The sequence below is a fragment of the Oryctolagus cuniculus genome, chromosome 10 (genome assembly GCF_051225735.1).
Source record: "Oryctolagus cuniculus isolate XC-2025 breed Fujian yellow rabbit chromosome 10, ASM5122573v1, whole genome shotgun sequence".
In the NCBI taxonomy this organism is placed as follows: Eukaryota; Metazoa; Chordata; class Mammalia; order Lagomorpha; family Leporidae; genus Oryctolagus; species Oryctolagus cuniculus.
In genome coordinates this window covers 44,371,702-44,394,296 of record NC_142876.1, presented here as the reverse complement: position 1 = coordinate 44,394,296, position 22,595 = coordinate 44,371,702, and the positions used below count along the sequence as shown (strand labels likewise).

The 22,595-nt window shown below is 38.0% G+C and overlaps 1 protein-coding gene across 1 annotated transcript in view; it reads right to left on the bottom strand.

Moving 5' to 3' along the window:
• Positions 1–22,595, bottom strand: part of CCDC178 (coiled-coil domain containing 178) — a 501,523-nt gene that overhangs the window by 389,239 nt on the left and 89,689 nt on the right. The window contains exons 7-9 of the mRNA XM_089305201.1: positions 18,507–18,592; positions 10,437–10,637; positions 6,122–6,342 (exon numbers count right to left, since the gene is read on the bottom strand). Coding sequence (XP_089161327.1) covers positions 6,122–6,342; positions 10,437–10,637; positions 18,507–18,592 — 508 coding nt within the window. The remainder of the gene's footprint in view (positions 1–6,121; positions 6,343–10,436; positions 10,638–18,506; positions 18,593–22,595) is intronic.

Sequence of the window (22,595 nt, the reverse complement as noted above, 5' to 3'; positions counted from 1 at the left end):
GGTGCAAGGGCCCAAGGATTCGGGAGATCTTCCACTGCTTTCCCAGGTGCATTAGCCTGGAGCTGGATTGGAAGTGGAACAGCTGGGATTTGAATGAGTGCCCATATAAGATGCTGGCATTGCATGTAGCTGCTTAACCAACTATGCCACAATGCTGGCCCTTAATTTCTTAATAGTTATGTAATGAGTTCTGTGGGCTAAAGTTAATTTTCCTTTTGTATTTTAACTATTTATTGCCAATCTGGAGAAAAAAAAAATTTATTCATGCTGGTAAGTATATGTTCCACCAAATGATTGATTTTTAGTAAACGCAGACTTTCTGAAAACAAGGATCTTCTATTTTGTGTTTTACTCATAATAATATAACTTTTGTATTTATGTATTCATTTTTTAATATTTGCTTATTTGCAAGGCAGAGCAATGAAAAGCGAGGGAGTGACAAAGAGAGAGAGGTCGTCCATCCATTGCTTCACACCTCAAATGGGTGAGGCTAAAGCCAGGAGCCAGGCACTCCATTCTGGTCTCTCACATGGATGGCAGAAGTCCAAATTGGGGGCCTTTCCTGTGCTCTTCTAGGCACATTATCAGGAGGCAGCTGTTCCAGAAGGTGAGCGACTGGGATTTGAACTGTCACTCCAATGTGGGATGCTGGCATCGCAAGCAGTGTCTTAAACTACTGTGTAACAATGACAGCCTCATTTTTGTGTATCTTTGTTCCTTTTTATTGTCCTATCATATCTACAAAAAAGAATATAGAACTATAATTTTGAAGTCAGGCTCACCTGATTTGTTCTTCCCATTCCTTGAAATGCCTTTATCTTTCCTATATTATTACAAATAATTACTAGTCATTTTTGTGGGCCAGTCTTCTATTCATACATAAACACTTCCTATTTTTTTAATTATAATACATCATAAGCATATTTTGATAAAATAACATTTTTTCTTTTTATCATGATATAATAAATTACACAGTTGGATTTCCATCTGTTGAGCCATCTTTACATTGCTATAATAGTCATGGACTGGTGTGTTGTTTGTCTCTATTACTTAAATGTTCTTTTGTAATATTTTATGCAATTTTCTTCGGGACATGCTCAAGCTGACTTGCCCCAAATGGTAGAGTTAGAAACATACCAGGGGATTCCAATTCAATCCCATCAAGGTGGCATGTACCAATGCCATCTCACTAGTCCCAGTGATCAATTTCTGTTCACAATTGATCATAATGATAGGACTAAGAACCAAAGGGATCACATAAACAAGAATAGTGTCTGCAAATACTAGCTGATAGAATAAAAAAGGGAGAGAACGATCCAACATGGGAAGTGAGATACACAGCAGACCCATAGAATGGCAGATGTCCTAAACAGTACTCTGGCCTCAGAATCAGCCCTTAAGGCATGTAGATCCGGCTGAAAAGCCCATGAGAGTATTTCAGGCATTGGAAAGCCAAGACACTCTGGAAAAAAAAAAAAAAAAAAAACCTAAATGAAAGATCTCCGTGAGTGAGATCCCAGTGGAAAGAATGGGTCATCAAAGAAGGAGGGACCTTTCTCTGAAGGGAGGAGAGAACTTCCACTTTGACCATGGCCTTGTCTAAATATGATCAGAGTCAGTGAACTCAGGGGGCTTCCATAGCCTTGGCAGCTCATGACAAGAGCCTAGGGTGATTACTGATGCCATAAACAAGAGTGTCAATTTGTTAAGTCAACAACAGGAGTCACTGTGCACTTACTCCTCATGTAGGATCTCTGTCCTTAGTGTCCTCTACATTGAGATTTAATGCTATAACTAGTACTCAAACAATATTTTTCACTTTGTGTTTCTATGTGGGTGCAAACTGTTGAAATCTTTACTTAATGTATGCTAAACTGATCTTCTGTATATAAAGAGAATCAAAAATGAATCTTGATGTGAATGGAAGGGGAGAGGGAGTGGGAAAGGGAAGGGTTGCGGGTGGGAGGGACGTTACTGGGGGGAAGCCATTGTAATCCATAAGCTGTACTTTGGAAATTTATATTCATTAAATAAAAGTTAAAAAATATTTTATGCTATTTTCTCTAATATATATTAGAGAAAGAATAACAAATTCCTTTGGTACAATTCCCACAAGGTTTTGATGTTAAAATATGCCACACTCATTTAAAACTTTCTTTCCTTTTCAATAGACCAAATATTTTTAAATATTGGAATTATTTTTATTTTACAGGCTAGATCAAACTCAATATGTGATTACAGATGTCTCTTCCACAGGTTGATTCTAATTTCTTTGGATATACACTAAATATTGGAATATTTGATCATATGGTAGGTCCATTTCTAAGTTTTAGAGAAACCTGCACACTATTTTGCATAATTGCTGTATTAATTTGCATCCCAACCAACAGTAAATGAAATTCCCTTCCTCTGGGAATCTCTATATTTAAATGTAAACATCTACAGCTATGTTGAATGCCGCTCTCACCACATACTATGTTTTGGTATTCTCTGTTTTTGTTTCCAATCATCTCATACATGGTTTTTTTTTTTTTTTTTTTTTTTTTTTGACAGGCAGAGTGGACAGAGTGGACAGTGTTGAGAGAGAGAGACAGAGAGAAAGGTCTTCTTTTTGCCGTTGGTTCACCCTCCAATGGCCGCCGCGGCCGGTGCGCTGCGGCCGGTGCAAGGCGCTGATCCGAAGCCAGGAGCCAGGTGCTTCTCCTGGTCTCCCATGCGGGTGCAGGACCCAAGCACTTGGGCCATCCTCCACTGCACTCCCGGTCCATAGCAGAGAGCTGGCCTGGAAGAGGGGCAACCGGGACAGAATCCGGTGCCCCAACCGGGACTAGAACCCGGTGTGCCGTCGCCGCAAGGCGGAGGATTAGCCTAGTGAGCCACGGCCCCGGCCATCAAACATGTTTTAAACTCTTGAGGTAGGCCCCACTACATCCATTTAGTAAATGAAGAAACAGAAGCAGAAATATCAAAGAAGTGACTTGAGTTCTAAATGATATTTCTGGGGCTCCTGCTCCATAACATATCCCCTTACCTACAGTCTCTGTGCAGGTATTTGTTTCTCTCCGAGGAAGTAGTTGAGCCTCTCAGTACACATGAATCTGCTTTTCACTTTTTAATTTTTTTAAAATGCAGACTTACAGAGAGGGGGAAAGGCACACAGAAACAGCTCTTTCTGGTTTACTCTGCTGGTTTACTCCTCACATGGCCACATGTGTCGCTGGGACTGGGCTAGGCCAAAGGCAGGAGCCAAGAGCTTCTTCTGGGTCTCCTACATATCTGGTAGTGGTGCAGGCACTAGGGCCATCCTCTGCTGCTTCCCCAAGCACATTAGCCGGGAGTTGGATCGGAGGTGGAACAGCTGGGAATCCAACCGACACCCATACGGGATATGGACATCACAGGCAGAGGCTTAACCTGACACCACAACGCTGGTCCCCTGCTTTTCATTTTGAGTTTTGTTGGTTATGCTCATTTTATGAAAGAAAATTGTATTTTCTTTTATTAAGGTATAACTTTCCTTCCACTTTGATGTAGAGAGTTATCATGTTTTGGCTGCACAACATCGATAACCTTTTTTATAATATCTCAATTTCATTTTGAGGAATTGCTTTCCCTTTTGTGGCATATCCATAATAGATGGTTCCATTACAGTGTTCGGTTCCCATTTCAGAAGCCAAGAGGATCAGACTCTCATTCATCTTGTCCCTTGGAATAGCTAGAAGGTGGCCAACTGACTTAAAAGCAGGTAAGTAGAAGCTTTCATAAAGGAACTTGGAAGCAATCAATGGCAAAAAATGAGGAAATGGTAGATGAAAAGCCATTTTATTAATGGCAGTTGCATTAGTCAGGGTTCTTTTGAGGAACAGAATCCAGGGGCAGAGACATAATGATAACCCACATGATCATGAAGGTATGAGGCCAAGATCTTCAGCGTAGCTGACAGGGTAGCGATACAGAGAAAATATGCAGTCCAAGTCCAAGTCCAAGAGCTGTGTGTTGTCAATGTTCCTCCTTTTCCTGAGGAGGTCAGTCTTTCCTCTGTGGAGGATAACTGGCTTCATCCTAAGTCTACCAATTTTAATGTTGATTTCATCCCAAAAATACATCCCTTGAAACATCCAAAATCATGTTTGTTGGATCAAATATCTGGGCATCGTGGTCCCACCAAGTTGACATAAAATAACCATCATAATGGCCATGCTTTACACCAAGGTTGCTATTTTCTTGGCCTGCTGGAATGAATTCTTATGCTTCCCTCCATTCCCAAGGAGAGTCCTCCCACAGTCCAACTCTGCTGTTCCCAGTCCACAGCATACCCAAGTCCTCTTGGTGAAAGCACACCAAGATTAATACACAGAGTACATTTTTGAAGATTGACAATAAATGAGAAAATTGTGAGGTAGATTTGTTAGGACTGGGTGCAGCTGGAAGTAACAGAAATAAGCCAACTAGGTTGCCTAAACAAGATTGCTGTTTACTTTTCTCACTTAAAAACCGATCTGAGCCTCCTTTTGTGTTTTATTCAGCCATCAGGAATATTTGGCTTCTATCTCTAAGGCTATTTCATTCTGTGAAATGGAAATCAGAGCTGTAGCTATCATGTCTAGTTGCTAGAAGTTTAGAAAATGGTTAAATGTTTAAATGCTTTTAAATTTAAACATTGCTACTCCCAGCTGTGTCGGTCTGTTTCAGAGAGATTTCCTAGAATACACAGCCAGCAACTCCCACCTACACATACATCTTATTAGAAACATCACAAGGAAAAGGAAATTGTGGGATGATTAGCATGACACATGCCATGAAGAAAGGATAATACTAGCATTTCTTATCCAGAGTAGAGAAATGAGAAGGCTTCAGCAGTGCTACTACTCCAGTCATGTAAGTTGTTAGAGACACTACAGGGTCTACAGGGTGGGCATTTGGCCCAGAGGCTAAGCAGCTGATTAACATGCCTGTATCCCACATCAAAGACCTGGATGTAATTCTTGACTCTGACTCCAGATTTCAGCTTCCTGCCAATGGGACCGTAGGATACAGCAGTGATTGTTCAAGTGGTAAGACTGACCTGGATTTTGTTCCCCGTTCCTAGCTTCAGCCAGTTTAGCACTGGTAGCTGTGAGTATTTGAGGAGTGAACAAGTGGATGGGTTCTCGTTTTCATTTCCAGTCTCCTCCCCTCCCCTCCCCTCCCCTCCCCTCCCCTCCCCTCCCTTCCCCTCTCCTCCCCTCCCATCTCCTCTCTTCCCCTTCTCTCCTTCCCTCTCCCTCTACCCTCTTTCTCCCTCCTTCTCTCCTCAAACTTAAAAAAAGCTGCTTTAACTCTCCAAAAATTTCATTAGATTATTTAAATATGAATACTGTTAAGTACACAGGAACTTCAAAAGCACATGGAAAAATGGAATTAAATGACAAGTTTATTTGGGTGTGAAATAGTTTAAAATCCATATATAGTTTTTATATAATTTCCATGAAATTTCTGAAGATTCCTCATATTCATGGATTTCTAATTTTTTTGTACCAAAATAAACATGTTTTTCTAACAAAATTTTTGAGAGCCAAAGATACACACACATACACACACACACACAAATACACCCACAGAGAAATGCACAGAAGAGCTGGCTCTTCTGTTTCACATCCCAGATGCCTGAATGAGCCTGTGGATCAAAGCCAGGAACTGGGAACTCAGTACAAGTCTCCCACATGGCATGTAGGGACCCAACCACTTGAGCCATTACAGGATCTGTATTAGTAGGAAGCTGGAGTCAGCACCTGGCATAAGGGAAAATGTACCTCGGTTCTTCAGTGTGTGATATATGTGACCTAACAGGCAGCACAAGTTCTATGCCAGATGCCTGACAAGCAACTTATCTTTTAATTCAATTTTCCACAAACTTTTTGAAGTACACTTGGGTGGGACAATGGAGGAACATATAGTTAAAATGAATACCAGTATATTGTAAAATTGTAGAGTGAGTAGCTTAAAGGATCCTTTGGGAAATAAATAGCAGGGCAATTTCTAGTGAAACTGAAACCTTTCAAGATATGCTAAAATTAATGGTTGAAACGCTTTTGTGTAACTAACAATTATGAAAAGCATAGCCATTCATTTATTCATTTACCTCAAATTTCTTTTGGTAACATTCTCTCAGAGCTTCCAGTTCCTGCTTATGCTTGCCATCCAGCAGGGGGACATGTCTACGCAGGTAGTCCACGTCCATTTTAATCTTTGCATTGGCTTTTTCTAACTTTATCTTTTGTTTCTCTATATATTGTGCTTCACGAATTTTATCCTCTAGATGCCATTGTAGTTCTATAATATCTTTCACATAGGCCTCATGTTCTAGATTAGAATGATAACAACATAACAAAATCAGATTGTAAAACAAAAATATCCAGAAGAAAAGCTTTGCTAATAAATATAAGATATGTAATATCACAAATTCCTTAATTGTGAAATTTGCTAAATTCAAAGTAGGAGCTATTTTAACAGTGCATTATAAAGTATAATGCTTTTTTCATACCTAATCAAGAAGATTCAAATATAGTTTATAAATTAACACTTGTTCCGTTACAAATCTCATTTACTATGACCATACATAAAATAATCACTTTATATAACCACTCTGTATAAATGCTCCAAAGTAAGAGAACTTGGAACAATAGGGAACTTCAAAACCAAACCACCTAGAAATACAATGATGAGGTAAAAACTAGAAACATTAGAAAAGGCAAAAATGACTACTATTGTCTGGTGATATAATTAAAAAGCACAGGAGATTAACTGAAAATTATATATGATAAATGTTAATATAAAGAATAGATTCAAAACAGAATAATCTCAAAATAACAATGAAGCATAAAATAAGCCATGCAAATCCAACAACAATCATAACATAAATTGCTGGGGCTCATAGTAAGAAATCAATAAATGCTATCAAGCAAAACAAAAGTAAAGCTAAATAAATTTGTATTAAATACTCATTGTACCTTTTTGTATTATTATCCTACTTTTCAATATTTTAATTATATTTCCCTTCTTATGTTGCTGTGACGCATTCCATGCACTTCTTTCAAATTTCACATCTAGCTACTATTTTTCTCTTCTGAAATCTATAAATAACTTAATCAAATAGTAAATTGTTGAGTTTAAATTTTTCATTCCCAGTAATTGTTTTTCCTTTCAAATTCAAAAAAAAAGTCTTAGTCCTTGTTTTATTTTCTTTCTTTACTAAAAGGTGTAAAGCACACATATTTTATAATACCATGTATAATAAATACCTTGATTTTTTTTGTAAAATTCTGTGGTGTGTTTCTACTGAGCCACACTCACTGAACCTGGATCTTTGTGCATTTTAGGATATTTGATACTATTCCTTTCTTGTAACTTTATCTGAGCTCATTCTCTGGTACTCATGTTGAAGTTTTAATCTTCCAGAAAAAAAATTATCTTTTTTCCTGCCAGACACCTGACTTGACCACCAACCCATGGAGCATTTGAATAACATTCTCCACTTAAAAATTTTTAAACATATTTGAGTCACAGATATGTTTGTAGTCAGTACCTTAAGAATGCTTAGCAAATAGTTTTCCTCCATTGACTAAGTGAAACAATCAAGTTTCCTTACTGTTCAATCTGAGCAGCATGTTTGTTTATGATTTACTCTTGCGCTGAGGATGAAGGCCTTTGGATACTCAGCTTCATCATGATCTCCAGTTAGGCCTCCATTTTGGGTTAGCCTTTGGCTTTATTCCTGGTTTCCCATAGCTGACAGATATATCAAGAGAGAGAACTCTCAGGACATCAGAGCTTCAAAGATTTCTTCAAGACTAAATTTCCCAAAATTTTCTTTCCAAACTTAAAATTTGGTTTTCGTATATTTCACACTTGCTGGATAATTTAGTAGGGTATTTTAAATGACTTTTTAAAATCAAAATAGATGAAAAAATCTGAAAATTGAAGTAACTTTGATATCATTGGTTTCTTCCCCAATTTAATAGTTGAAATCATAGCTATATATTTCAACACTCTACTCTCAACAACTCAATGAATATGTTGTCAGAATAATTAAAGACTTGAACAGAACTACCAGCCACTTTGACCTGATACTAACAGTTATTCTACCCAACAAAAACAGAATATGTGTTAATTTCCACCACACATATCATTCTCCAAGACTGACAAAATTCTGAGCAATCTAATTGTTAATAATTTCAACATGATAGAAATGATTTTAAGACATTTCCTAGTATAATATTAAATTAGAAACAACAGAAAGAAATTAGTGAAACATTAGAATACCAAGTATTTTGGGGAATGTGTGATTTACAAATATATAACAGATCCAAAAGAAATCACAAGGAAATTAAAAATATATTTTCTATGAAAAATAGCAGGTGATGATGAGATCACTATAAAATATATTGAGACAATGGGAAATCCCAGTCGTGAGAAGCAAGATATAATAGAGCAGACTAAGGTTCACCTTCCTCCCCCATGGGATTAAGATATTTTCTTTTCACATAGATTCTTGGTTTTGGACATTTTACCTATTTTGGACAAAGGGTGTGAGAAGAAGGGAAAATAAAACAGCTTCAAACTGACATCCCGAGCAGCACACTATGTGTCCACCCATCCTTTTATACTCTGGCCATTTGCCATCTGAATATCTTGTGCCTGGGAAGCTGCTGGCCAATGACAAGGAGAGACCTTAACCAAACACATAGCCTTGAACTAACCCACTGATCTGTGGTATACAGAACATCCCTTGACAAGCCGCAAAATCTACGAGTAATACACACACACACACACACACACACATACACACATATGCACACACAAAATAAACCATTGAGTTAAATTTATTACAAAGCATAGTTGTAGAAAAACTGAGTAATTCACAAGTCCAAACAACACAAAAGAAAAAAAAAAGCTAAGAAGTCTCAATATTGTATTAACTACTCAGACATACTTACCCTGTAGAGGTATTCTGATAAACATTTATAAGGAATATAATCTTTATACCTTGTCCTTTCTGAAAGGTCAACAACCCAAACCTCTCAAAGGCTTACTTCTGCCAATCCTACGTTAATATTCTTTCCAACTCCTTGAAAGTCCACACACCCTTTTTGCCACTTCCCATATGTACCTTGGCCCATCTTCTTAGAATGCTTAAAATCCTGCCCATTGGGTTGAATTTGCCTTTGCCCTTCCTATTTGGGGACTGGAATGGATGTCATTCAGATCCATTCATAAACCATGAATATGATTCTTTCCTATTCCATTAAATGGTCATAGAGCCATAAATATAGGTTATGAGAAAGACAGTAAATCTACAGAAGCAGGAGCCATAGAGGTGCCAGGGGAGTCTGAGTCATTAGTTCATTTTGTCTGCAGATGCTGCTTGGGTGTGATATATGTACCCTTTTGTATTACAAGGGAATACTTCTATGAAATTCCAATTTTGTAATTTGGGGGATCATATAGTACCCAATTCATGATGGAAAACTTATTTCTAGTTATTTTTCTTTATAGGGAAATCCAAACATATTTGCAAAATAATTGGATGCATATCAGATAGCTAGGGCTGTCATTTTCAGGATGGAGATCTAATCGGCTTACAGAGAACAGGCAGAGAGAAAGGTAGCCAGGGATATAAACACCTTTATGTTATTCTTCTCCATTTTTTCCCCATAACCTCTTGCCACTAATTCTCATTGGTTGAACTCATTATTATAAAAGATAACTTTTTCTATGATTGATTGATTTGGCAAAGTGACACACAGAGAAGGGGAGAAATAGACACATAGAGATAGGGATCTCCTATCTGTTGGTTCACTCCCCAAATGCCTGCAACAATTAGAACTGGGCCTGGCTGAAACCAGGAGCCTTCATTTCTATTCAAGACTCCCAAGTGAGCAGTAGGAACCACGTGCTTTGGGCAAAATCCACTGGATTTCCAGGCAATAAGTAATAAGCTGGATTAGAAATGGGGGGGCCAGGATTTGAACCAGCATTCAGATATGGGATACAGGCCTCTCAAGTAGCAGCTTAACCACGGTGCCAAAAGCCATTCTTTAAAACTTATGTTTAACGCAGCCTATTATGAGTCAGCTTCCTGGACCACACAACAAACTATGTAAGTGAAAGATGTAGGAAATGTTGTTAGTAAATGGATCTAGAGGAGCAAGTAGAAGATACCTAGGAAAAACAAAGTGTATTTATTTAAATTTATACACAAAAAATCTAAATATGGTAAACCTCATATTAACTGTTAAGACTGTTAAGATTACTTTTTCCTGACCCATATTCAAGTGTCCCAGTTTGTATGAAATAATAACATTGCTCTAATTGATTATTTTTTATAGAGAGCTACAATTTGTTATCTGCCCATCACCAAAAGAGTAAAGGGCCATGCAGAAAATCCCTAGCATTACCTTTCTGCACAGCTAGTGGGAGTTCTTGAAGTTTCCAGATGGACCAGGCATCAATTTTCAGGCCAACCTTTTTCCTTCTTATCCTTTGATGTTTTAGAGCTTCCTCAGCTTCAGCCCGGTCACTTTCTAGACTTCTAATGAGATGGATGGCCTCTGAGAGCAGTGTTTCCATTTCTTGCCTTAACTCTGGACACTTTTCATCTTAAAGCAGAAATACATATGTGCATTTGTTAATGAATCAACATATCAGTAAGGAAATATGAAAATGGCTCATCATCTTATTAGTATATTTTTAAATATTTAAGAAGAGAATTATAGAAAAATCAGTTAGTCTTATTATAATGTAGTCATAACCTTGATTATAACCCTTGAAGACATATTTTTCAATGGCATTTTACAATAAAAATGCTAAATCTCAAACAACATCTTGAGAAGTAGTATAATTTTGTCTAAAGAAAAAAACACATATCCTGTTCACAAGCTGTGTTATAGGATTTTGTTTTTAAATTATGCTTGCACATAAATCTGTAAGAAAAAAATCATAATGACTAAATCACATAAATATTGAATATCCTCAAATAATTCCTAGGAGGAAGACACTTTATTTTTTCTTCAAATGCAAACCTGCACATTTTATTTTTTTCTTCTGAAAACTATTTTGACTTCATCCCATTGGTTTTCTTTTCTTTTTTAATTTATTTTTTAAGGAATACAAATCTCCTAAGTACAACTTTAGGAATATAGTTATTTTTCCCATCATACCTGCTCTTCCACCCATACTCCCACACCTCCTCCTCCTCCCTCTCCCCCTTGCCAGTCCCATTCTCCATTAAGATTCATTTTCAATTAACTTTATACACAGAAGACCAACTCTATACTAATAAAGATTTCTGTAATTTGCACACACACACAGAAACACACATACAACTGTTTGAGAACTAGTTTTACAGTTAACTCTCATAATACAACTCATTGAGGACAGAGGTCCTACATGGGGAGTTAGTGCACAGTGACTCCTGTTGTTAATTTAATAATTAATACTTTTAAGTATGATGTCAGTTACCATCCAAGGCTCTTGACATCAGCTTCCTAGGCTATGGAACCTTTTTGAGTCCACATACTCCATCAGTATTTGGACAAGGCCATAAGCAAAGTGGAAGTTCTTTCCTCCCTTTAGAGAAAAGTGCATCCTTCTTTTATGGCCACTTGTTTCTGCTGGGGCCTCACTCACAGAGATCCTTCATGTAGAACATTTTTTGCCATAATATTTTGGCTTTCCATGACTGAAATGCTCTTTTGGGCTTTTCAGCCAGACCAGGAAGCCTTAAGGGCTGATTCAGAGGTCAGAGAGTTACTTAAAATGATTGACAAACTATGAGTCTATTTTGTAGAAAGACATTGGCACAGGCAAAGAGTTCTTGGAAAAGACCCCAGAGGCATAGCCAGTCAAAGCCAAAAATGAATAAATGGGATACATCAAATTGAGAAGTTTTTGTACTGCAAAAGAAACACTCAGGAAAGTGAAGAGGTAATCGGCAGAATGGGAGAAATTATTTGTCAATTATGCAACTGATAAATGATTAATAACCAGAATATACAAAGAGATCAAGAAACTCAACAACAACAAAAGAAACAATCCAGGTAAGAGATGGGAAAAGGCCTTAAACAGAAATTTTTCAAAAGAGGAAATCTAAATGGCCAACAGACACATGAAAAAGTGTTCCGGACCACTAGCTATCAGGGAAATGCAAATCAAAACCACAATGAGGTTTCACCTCACCCCAGTCAGAATGGCTTTCATACAGAAATCAACAAAAAACAAATGCTGGCAAGAATGTGGGGAAAAAGGTATCCTAATCCACTGTTGGTGGGAATGTAAACTGGTAAAGAAACTATGGAAGACAGTATGGAGATACCTCAAAAATCTGAATATAGACCTACCATATGACCCAGCCATCCCACTCCTGGGAATTTACCCAAGGGAAATAAAGTCAGTTAACAAAAGAGTTATCTGTTCCTCCATGTTTATTGCAGTTCAATTCACAATAGCTAAGACACTGATTCAACCTAAATGCCCATCAACCGAAGACTGGATGTAGAAATTATGGGATACGTACACTATGGAATACTACACAGCAGTAAAGAGAAAATAAAATCCAGTCACTTGCAACAAAATGGATGAATCTGGAAAACATCATATTTAGTGAAATAAGCCAGTCCCCAAGGGACAAATACCATATGTTTTCCCTGATCAGCGAGAACAGAGCATCTAAAACAAAATCTGTAGAAGTGAAATTGACACTTCACGAAGGGGTACTGGAGTTGCCCTTGTCTTGACTGTAGAGGAACAGTTGCTTTTTTGTTTGTTTGTTTTTCTTTATACAATTTGATGAACTCAACAAAGAGTTAATCATATATGTATAAAGTCAATTGAAAATAGATCTCAGTAAAAATAAGAGTAGGAATAAGATGGGGAAGAGGAAGTTTGTAACTAGAAAGCTATATAGTTCTGCATACATTGTTATGGAATTACTTCTAAGGGTACCGTTTAAAAGCTTGTCATAGAACCACAAATCCCACTCAGCTGGGTGGTAAAAATGCCTTCTTAATTGTTAAAGTGAACATAAAGATAGGATTAGGTGTTAAAGTGATCATATAAATAGGATCAAGTGTCTGGTAATAATAATAAATAGAATTAAAAAGGAGAGAATATTCCAACATGGAGGAAGACACTTTACATTCTTTAATCTTATCAGATAATAACTTTTCTACATAGCCTTGCCAGGAATTCATTGAGCTTTCCAAATCCTATTTATTCAGGTATAACACAAATTACCTTCTTTATTGAGAGACACTTGTGATTGCTGGTTCGTGGCTTTGGGATGACATGGTGTAATGGTAACAAAGGTTCTACCGTGCCTCACCTAATTCTCAAAGAAAGATACGGAATCTCTCCTCATTTTCGAGGTAATATGCTCTACTCTGGAAATAGGAAGGTAAGGAAGACAGATAGAGGTCTTATTCTTGTGGGATTTATACCTACCTATAAACATTGGCTTTTGTCAAAATTTGACATGATAAGAATATGTAGGGGTCAGTTTTGTGGTGCCACCAGGTTAAGCTACCGACTGTGAAGCCAGCATCACAAGTAGGGCACCAGCTCAAGTCCCAGCTATTCCACTTTCATCCAGCTCCCTGCTAATGCACCTGGGAAAGCAGTGGAATATGGCACATGTGCTTAGATTCCTGCCACCACCATGGGAGACCTGGATGGAGTTCCTAACATCTGGCTTCTGTGTGGTCCAGTCTCATCCACTGCAGCCATTTGGAGGATTTGGAGATTGAACATGGATGGTATATTTCCCTCTCCTCTCCTCTCCTCTCCTCTCCTCTCCTCTCCTCTCCTCTCCTCTCCTCTCCTCTCCTCTCCTCTCCTCTCCTCTCTCCTCCCATCCCCTCCCCTCCCCTCTTCTCCTCTCTCTCTCTCCCCCTCCCTCTCTCTCCTTCTCTGCCGTCCCTCCCTCCCTCCGACACAATTGTGTGTATGTGGGTGTAGGTGTGTGCCCCTTTTCTTGTAACTGCTTTTCAAATAAATAAACATTTTTTAAAAAGAATATGTAAATGCAAAATATCGAAAAAGAGGCAGCCACCTTGCATCATGCTTCTGTACATGGAAATCCAGTTTTCTCAGCACCATTTATTGAATAGACTGTCCTTGCTCCAGGAATTGGTTTTAGATCCTTGATCAAATATAAGTTGGCTGTAGATGGTTGGGTTGATTTCTGGTGTTCCTATTCTGTTCCATTGGTCTATCCATCTATTTCTGTACCAGTACCATGCTGGTTTTTTTTTTTTTTTTTTTTTTTTTTGGACAGGCAGAGTGGACAGTGAGAGAGAGAGAGACAGAGAGAAAGGTCTTCCTTTGCCGTTGGTTCACCATCCAATGGCTGCTTGGCCAGCACACTGCGCTGATCCAAAGGCAGGAGCCAGGTACTTGTCTTGGTCTCCCATGGGGTGCAGGGCCCAAGCACTTGGGCCATCCTCCACTGCACTCCCGGGCCACAGCAGAGAGCTGGCCTGAAAGAGGGGCATCCGGGACAGAATCCGGCGCCCCAACTGGGACTAGAACCTGGTGTGCCAGCGCCGCAAGGCGGAAGATTAGCCTAGTGAGCTGCAGCGCCGGCCTACCATGCTGTTTTCATAACAACTGCCCTGTAGTATGTCCTGAAATCTGGTATTGTGATGCCTCCTGCTTTGTTTTTGTTGTACAAGATTGCTTTAGGTATTCGAGGTCTCCTGTGCCTCCATATGAATTTCAGCAGCATTTTTCCAGATCTGAGAAAAATGTCTTTGGTATCTTGATTGGTATCACATTGAATCTATAAATTGTTTTTGGGAGAATGGACATTTTGATGATATTGATTCTTCCAATCCATGAGCATGGGAGATTTTTCCATTTTTTTGGTATCCTCTTCTATTTCTCTCTTTAAGATTTTGTAATTCTCATCTTAGAGATCTTTAATGTCCTTGGTTAAGTTTATTCCAAGGTATTTGATTGTTTTTGTGGCTACTGTGAATGGGATTGATCTTAGAAGTTCTTTCTCAGCCGTGACATTGCCTGTGTATACAAAGGCTGTTGATGTTTGTGCTATAACTAGTACTCAAACAGTATTTTACACTTTATGTTTCTGTGTCAGTGCAAACTGTTGAAATCTCTACTTAATATATACTAAATTGATCTCCTGTATATAAAGAGAATTGAAAATGAATCTTGATGTGAATGGAATGGGAGAGGGAGCGGGAGATGGAAGGGTTGCGGGTAGGAGGGAAGATACGGAAGGGAAAAATCCATTGTAATCCATAAGCTGTACTTTGGAAATTTATATTTATTAAATATAAGTTAAAAAATAAAAGAGGCGCCGGCGCCGTGGCTCAATAGGCTAATCCTCCACCTTGCGGCGCCGGCACACCGGGTTCTAGTCCCGGTCGGGGCGCCGGATTCTGTCCCGGTTGCCCCTCTTCCAGGCCAGCTCTCTGCTGTGGCCAGGGAGTGCAGTGGAGGATGGCCCAGGTGCTTGGGCCCTGCACCCCATGGGAGACCAGGAAAAGCACCTGGCTCCTGGCTCCTGCCATCGGATCAGCGCGGTGCGCCGGCTGCAGCGGCGGCCATTGGAGGGTGAACCAACGGCAAAAGGAAGACCTTTCTCTCTCTGTCTCTCTCTCTCACTGTCCACTCTGCCTGTCAAAAATAAAAAAAATAAAAAAAAAAAATAAAAAAAAAAAAATAAAAGAGGCGGCCACCAAAAAGCTGAAGCTGGGTGCAGGTACTCGGCCTTGAGGATAAGATAAGATGCACGCAGCACACGCATATCCCATACTGGAGTACCTGGATCCAAGTCCTGGCTTCCCTTCTGACTCCAGACCTTTGTTCTAATGACACCCTGGGAGGCAGCAGGTGAAGGCTCAAGTGGCTGGATCCCTGACACCCACATGGGAAACTTAGATTAGGTTCCAGGCTTCTGGTTTCAGTAGGGCCTAGTTTCAACTATAGCAGTTATCTGGGGAGTGAAGCAGTCGATAGAAGCTCTGTCTGTCTCCTCTCTGTTCCTCTCCTCTCTGCATTTACAATAAATTAAATACATATTTTTTAAGAACTGAGGGCAGGGGCCGGTGTTGTGGCATAGTGGGTAAAGCCACCACCTATAGCACAGGCATCCTTCATGGGCGCCAGTTCAAGCCCTGGCTGCTCCACTTCAATCCAGCTCTCTGCTAAGGCCTAGGAAAGCAGTAGAAGATGACCCAAGTGCTTGGGCCCCTGCACCCAAACGGGAGACTTGGATGAAGCTCCAGGCTCCTGGTTTCAGATCATTCCAGCTCTGGCCATTTGGAAAAGAACTAGGGAATGGAAGACTTCTCTCTCTCTCTCTCTCTCTCTCTCTCTCTCTGCCATGCCTCTCTGTAACTCTGTCTTTCAAATAAATAAATAAAATCTTAAAAAAAGAACTGAGGGCAAAGGAAAAGTCAAAAAACTACAACAGGAAGAAAGATAAAAGTAACTAATCAATTTCTTTGATTTGCTTTCCTTCCTTCCTCCCTTCCTTTCTCCCTCCCTCCCTTCCTTCCTTCTACCTTTTCTCCTTTTCTTTCTACTTTTATGTAATAAAGATAATAATATGCTACTAGATAGTAGTATTACATAATGGTTGCATAATGGCTATTAGTATAAGTTCAACAGTCACACAGTCTACTTCTAATTCACTGGAATTGTCAAGGAAATTCAACACGCTGTCTGAAGAGAATTATTGAGAAATGAATTTCTCTATTCTAATGCATAGAAATGATTTTCTCTAGATTGGCCCTTCATTTGAACTCTTTGAATTTATTGCTTTACTTTGCCAAATTCTATTGCATCCTGGACACTTTCCATTGTTAGTTATCTGTTTTAATGAAAATGCACTTATGGAATACTGTGTTTTAGAGTGAAAGCATTACTGTTGTCAAATATATGTATATATATGCACATATATATATATATCCCCCTATATATATATAGACATCTATCTATATAATTTGACAAATATATACATATATATAAATAGTACCATTATATTTTTTCACTATGCTTGGATAAATTTTCTTTTATACTGTTCTTATAATAGTATTGTCAAAAATGCCTGGTATATAACTTGTGCTGGCTCTAATTCATCATATATAACATCTCTCTAATTATTTTCCAAATATTATCTCAATTAGTTTTACTATTTCATGTTGATTAGGAAACAACCACCCGCAAGTATTTTAACACATCTATTTAATTACAACAAATGTCCCTTGTTCGGCTATCATCTTATGCTTTAGACCCAAATGTACACATGTATAGTAAACATAGTTGTGATTCATTGCACTTTGATTGTGACCATTAATATGCTCGCATCTTAGCATCGTTGATCTGAAAACTTGATAAGTATATACTGAAGTCATCATCTTCATTGTAGACACTAGTAGTAAAAGGAAAACATTAAAAACGGAGTCTCACTGTTAGTGAAACGTTTCAAAAATACTCTTGCTATTAAAAAAATCTATTTATCCTTCAGTTATTGTTTTCCTCTGCCATAAATTTTTGTGTCAGCAAGAAGAGGGATAATATAATCCTAGAAATATATTCCTATATTCTATAATATATTCCCATATTCTATAATCCTAGAAATATATTCAAAGAATGAGCACTTGTCCTAGTGGTTTGACTGCCCATGTCCCACATCAGAATGCCTGGGTTTGATTCGGGGCTCCAGCTTGTGACTCCAGATTCTTAGAGACAGCAGAGATCACTCAACCAACTGGACTCCTGGAAGACCTGGATTGCAGTCAAGATTCCTGGAAGCAACTCAGCCCAGGTCTAGCTCTTGCAGGCATCTGGAAAATGAACCAGCTGATGGGAGATTTTCTATCTATCTGGATGTCTTTTTCAATCTCTCTTTCTCTCTAGCTCTCTAGCTCTCTCAGTGTCTCTCTACCCCTTAAATTAAAAAAAAAAGAATACTCAAATATGTTGAAATAATTTTAACATAAATGTTAGATCATGATATAAAATATTGTACATTTTATAAGTTGTGGCTGAGATTATTAATCACAATTTAAATATATAGTCGATCTGCACTGTATAATACAGTAGCCATAAACCTCATGCTACAATTGAATGTAAGTTAATTAAGATGAAACTCCAAAATTCAGTTCTTTCGTCTCACTGGCCACATTGCCAACAGCTATCTGTGGCTAGTAGCTACTCTACAGAACAATATAGGTACGGGCATTTTGATTATCACAGGAAGATCTACTGTGACAACTCAGAACTACAGTTTACTTAAATCAACACCTGATATATAATAGTCATTAAGAAATATTTTGATAATAAATGCTTAATCAAGTAGTATAGAAGGTTTTTTCATTAGATATTCTCAGAATTATATAACTCTTAAACATGTTTTGTGTATTGTGAAAATTAGAAATATATTAAAGTCGACAAGATTTTAAATATAATTACATTTATCTAAGTATGAGGAAAAACTTTACCTCTCTTCTCTTCTGGTTTGAACTTTTCCTCTGGTATGGCAACAATCCAATCTTCTTTCATGTCTTTCCTGGAAGAAGTTCTGCTCCTACATAAAGGAGCAATCATTCAGTAAAGGAGGCTGTACTTAAAGTTAACAGAACCAATTTTAAATGGTGCACTTATATTGAATTTTAAGTGTTTAATGGTAAAAATTTACTATACATGGTAATCTTCCTATATAGGAGACTAATACAGCAAAATTCTAATAGGTAATGAGATTTACAATTAATGGTAAATAGAAATTTAAAATTTGTTACAAATCAGTCGATTAAAACTGTAATTTTAGAAATGAAATTGATCTTTCCTAGAGAGTGTTACTATAAGAAGAAGGCTATTAAGTAAGAATAATTTGGGTGAACTATATATCTAATAACAGTCAGCAGTTTCTGGGGAATCAATATATATTATAAGTAGTAAAAATAACATTTTAAAGTTAATAAGCTCTTAGGAAAATGCCCAAATTAAAATGCTGTTTTCTTCCTAAAGTATCTTTCTAGTTAAAGTTCTAAATGTTGACTGAAGTATTTCTCATTATCAGTATTTCTCAGGTACAATTTAAAAATCTTCAATTAGACTTCATTGCTCACATTTATTTTTTTTTGACAGGCAGAGTGGACAGTGAGAGAGAGAGACAGAGACAGAGACAGAGAGAGAGAGAGATAGGTCTTACTTTACCGTTGGTTCACCGCACTGATCCGAAGCCAGGAGCCAGGTGCTTCTCCTGGTCTCCTATGGGGTGCAGGGCCCAAGCACTTGGGCCATCCTCCACTGCACTCCCTGGCCACAGCAGAGAGCTGGCCTGGAAGAGGGGCAACTGGGACAGAATCTGGCGCCCCGACTGGGACTAGAACCCGGTGTGCCGGCGCCCCTAGGCGGAGGATTAGCCTAGTGAGCTGCGGCGCTGGCCAAATAAATGAATCTTTAAAAAAATAAATCAATCGCTTGGCCACATGTAACTCTAGGTTTCACATTTTCAGGAACCAACAGTTCTTCACAGTGTCTGAACCATTTTATAGTCACACCTGTAATGGACATGGATTTCACTGTTGAAGAGAGGAGGGAATATTGTTTTTCCTGTAAGAGTGAAAATGTTCAATCTTCAACACTGAGTTTAATGTGAGCCAACAGGTTTTCATAAATGCCTCTTCCTATATTTTGGAAGGTCCTTTAAAATCTTCATTTTTGAATAAAGATGTTGGCTTGTGTCACATGGTTTTCCCATTAATTGAGATGTTTAATATGGATCTTCTCCCTTGTTTCATTAAAATGGATACTACAGTGATTTTTCTATGTTGAATCTCCCTTATAGTCCAAGGAAAAATCCCACTGTGGCATGACGTATAAGTCTATTAGTGTGCTGCTAGATTTGGGTAACTAGTATTTTGTTGAAGATTTTTGTGTGTGTATTTCTAAATATACTGCTCTCCAGTTTTCATTTTTTATCTGATTTTCATATTAGGATAATGTTACCTTTATAAAATGAGTTAGCAAGAATTCTCTTCTTTTTTTTTTTTTTTTGGATGAGTTTGAAAAGGATTACTGTTATTTTTTCTTCTGCCAATATTCAGTAGAATTAACTGGTGAAACTATCAGATCAGATCAGAGGATTTTCTTTGTTGGAAGTTTTTGGTTACTGACTCAATATTACCTGTTATAGGTCTATTCAGAGTTTCTTCTTCTTCCCAAGTCAGTTTTGGTGCTTAAGTTTTTTAGTCCACTTTATTTTGCCTGTGGAATTTGTTGGTATACAACTGTGCATTTATGCAAAATATATACAATATACAAAAATTGTGTATATTCTCAGTAATTTGAGTCTTCTCTACTTTTTTCTCTGCCATTATAGCTAAAGGTTTGAGAATTTAGTTGATTTTACAAACAAGTTTTGTTTTGATTATTGTTTTTATAATCTCTATTTCATTTATTGCTACTTCTATTTCTATCTTCTCTTTTAGTGTAAGCATGTACAGCTCAACATTTCCCCTGAAGAATATTTGCTGCATCTCATTAGTTTTGATGTTTTCATCTCAAAGAATCTTCTAATCTATCCTGTGATTATTGCTTTGGCCCATTTTAAAGAAGATTTTGTTTAATTTCTACATAAATATGGATTTTATAGGTTTCTTTCTGGTATTGATTTCTCACTTCATTCTACTCAGAGAAGACATGTTGTATGATTTTTATCCTTTTAGTTTTGTGGAGATTTGTTTGGGGCCTAACGCTTTCTATATTATGAATAATGTGCATATTATAAGAATATGTCTTCTGTTGTTGGATGGAATGTATTGTGTAAGTTTGTTAGGTCTAGATGCCTCTAGCGTTGTTCATGTCTGTTCCTTTGTTGACCCCTGTTTAGTTGTTATTTCCAGTATTAAGAGGGAGTATTGAATTCTCAAACATCTCCAATTCTGTTACCTACATTTCATGTGTTTTGAGGTTCTATTGCTATTGTTTATACATTTATAATTTCTATGACTTCTTGATAGATTGACACTTTTTCTAAATATGTCAAGTCTTCTTTGTCTCTTGTAACAGCTTTTGACTTAAAATCTATTATTTATAATAGAGTAGAGTCAGCTCTGTTTTGTTTTGGTTACTATTTGCGTGAAATATTTCTGCACCCTTTCACTTTCAAGTGAATCTGTTACAGACAGTACACAGTTATACCATGTAGTTTTATCCATTCTTACACTCTCCTTTTACTTAGAGTTTAATCCATTTTTTATTATTTATATCTTTCTATTCCTCAAAGACCTCATAACTGCCTTATTTTGTGATTAGTTGATTATTTTCTAGTGTGTGTGTGTTTTAAATTTCTGTGTTTTTCTATAAAAAAATTTTAGAATCTTTTCTATTGATTGCACTGGGAATCACAATTAACATCTCAACAATAAAATTAAAGTCAGTGTAGATTCAATAGTATAAAGAACTCTCCTCTTTAGCATTTTTGCCCTACTCATTATGTTGTCATTTTCACAAATGTACAATTTATATATTGTGTGCCTTTAACACATATTTATGAATATTATCCATTTACTTTTAGTCACATAAAGAAAACAGAAATTAAATTATACTATTAAATTTACTTTTGCAGTCATTATTCTTTATTTTTTCATATATATTTGAGTTACTATTCAATGTACATTCATTTCAACTTGAAAGACTGCCTTTAGGATTTTCTATAGGCAGGGCTATTGGACACAAACCCTCTTAAATTTTTCTTTATCTGGAAATGTCTTAACTTTTGCCTTTTTTATGCTTGTTTGTTTGTTTGTTTATTCTACGTGAAAGGCAGAGCAATAAAGAGAGAGAGTTTTTAAGTATTCTCTTTCCCCTCACTCCTGGTCTATGCTTGTAAATGTCCCTCAGAACTATTAGGCACTGGTCAGCTTCTTCATTCTCTTGTCTACTTCTAAGACTTCTCCACTGACTCATCGTCAAGTTCACTGAACCTTGTTTCTGCCCAAATCTGCTGTCGTACTCCTCTAGTGATTTTTTTTTTTTTTTTTTTTTTTGGACAGGCAGAGTGGACAGTAAGAGAGAGAGACAGAGAGAAAGGTCTTCCTTTTGCCATTGGTTCACCCTGGAATGGCCGCCACGGTCGGCGCACTGTGGCCAGCACACTGCCCCGATCTGAAGCCAGATGCCAGGTGCTTCTCCTGGTCTCCCATGGGGTGCAGGGCCCAAGCACTTGGGCCATCCTCCACTGCACTTCCCTGGCCACAGCAGAGAGCTGGCCTGGAAGAGGGACAACCGGGACAGAATCCTGCACCCCGACTGGACTAGAACCCGGTGTGCCGGCACCGCAAGGCGGAGGATTAGCCTAGTGAGCTGCAGCACCGACCCTCTAGTGAACTTTTAAAATTTTTAAAGTTTTTTAGGGCCGGCGCCGCAGCTAAATAGGCTAATCCTCCACCTAGTGGCGCCGGCACACTGGGTTCTAGTCCCGGTGGGGGTGCCGGATTCTGTCCCGGTTGCCCCTCTTCCAGGCCAGCTCTCTGCTGTGGCCAGGGAGTGCAGTGGAGGATGGCCCAAGTGCTTGGGCCCTGCAC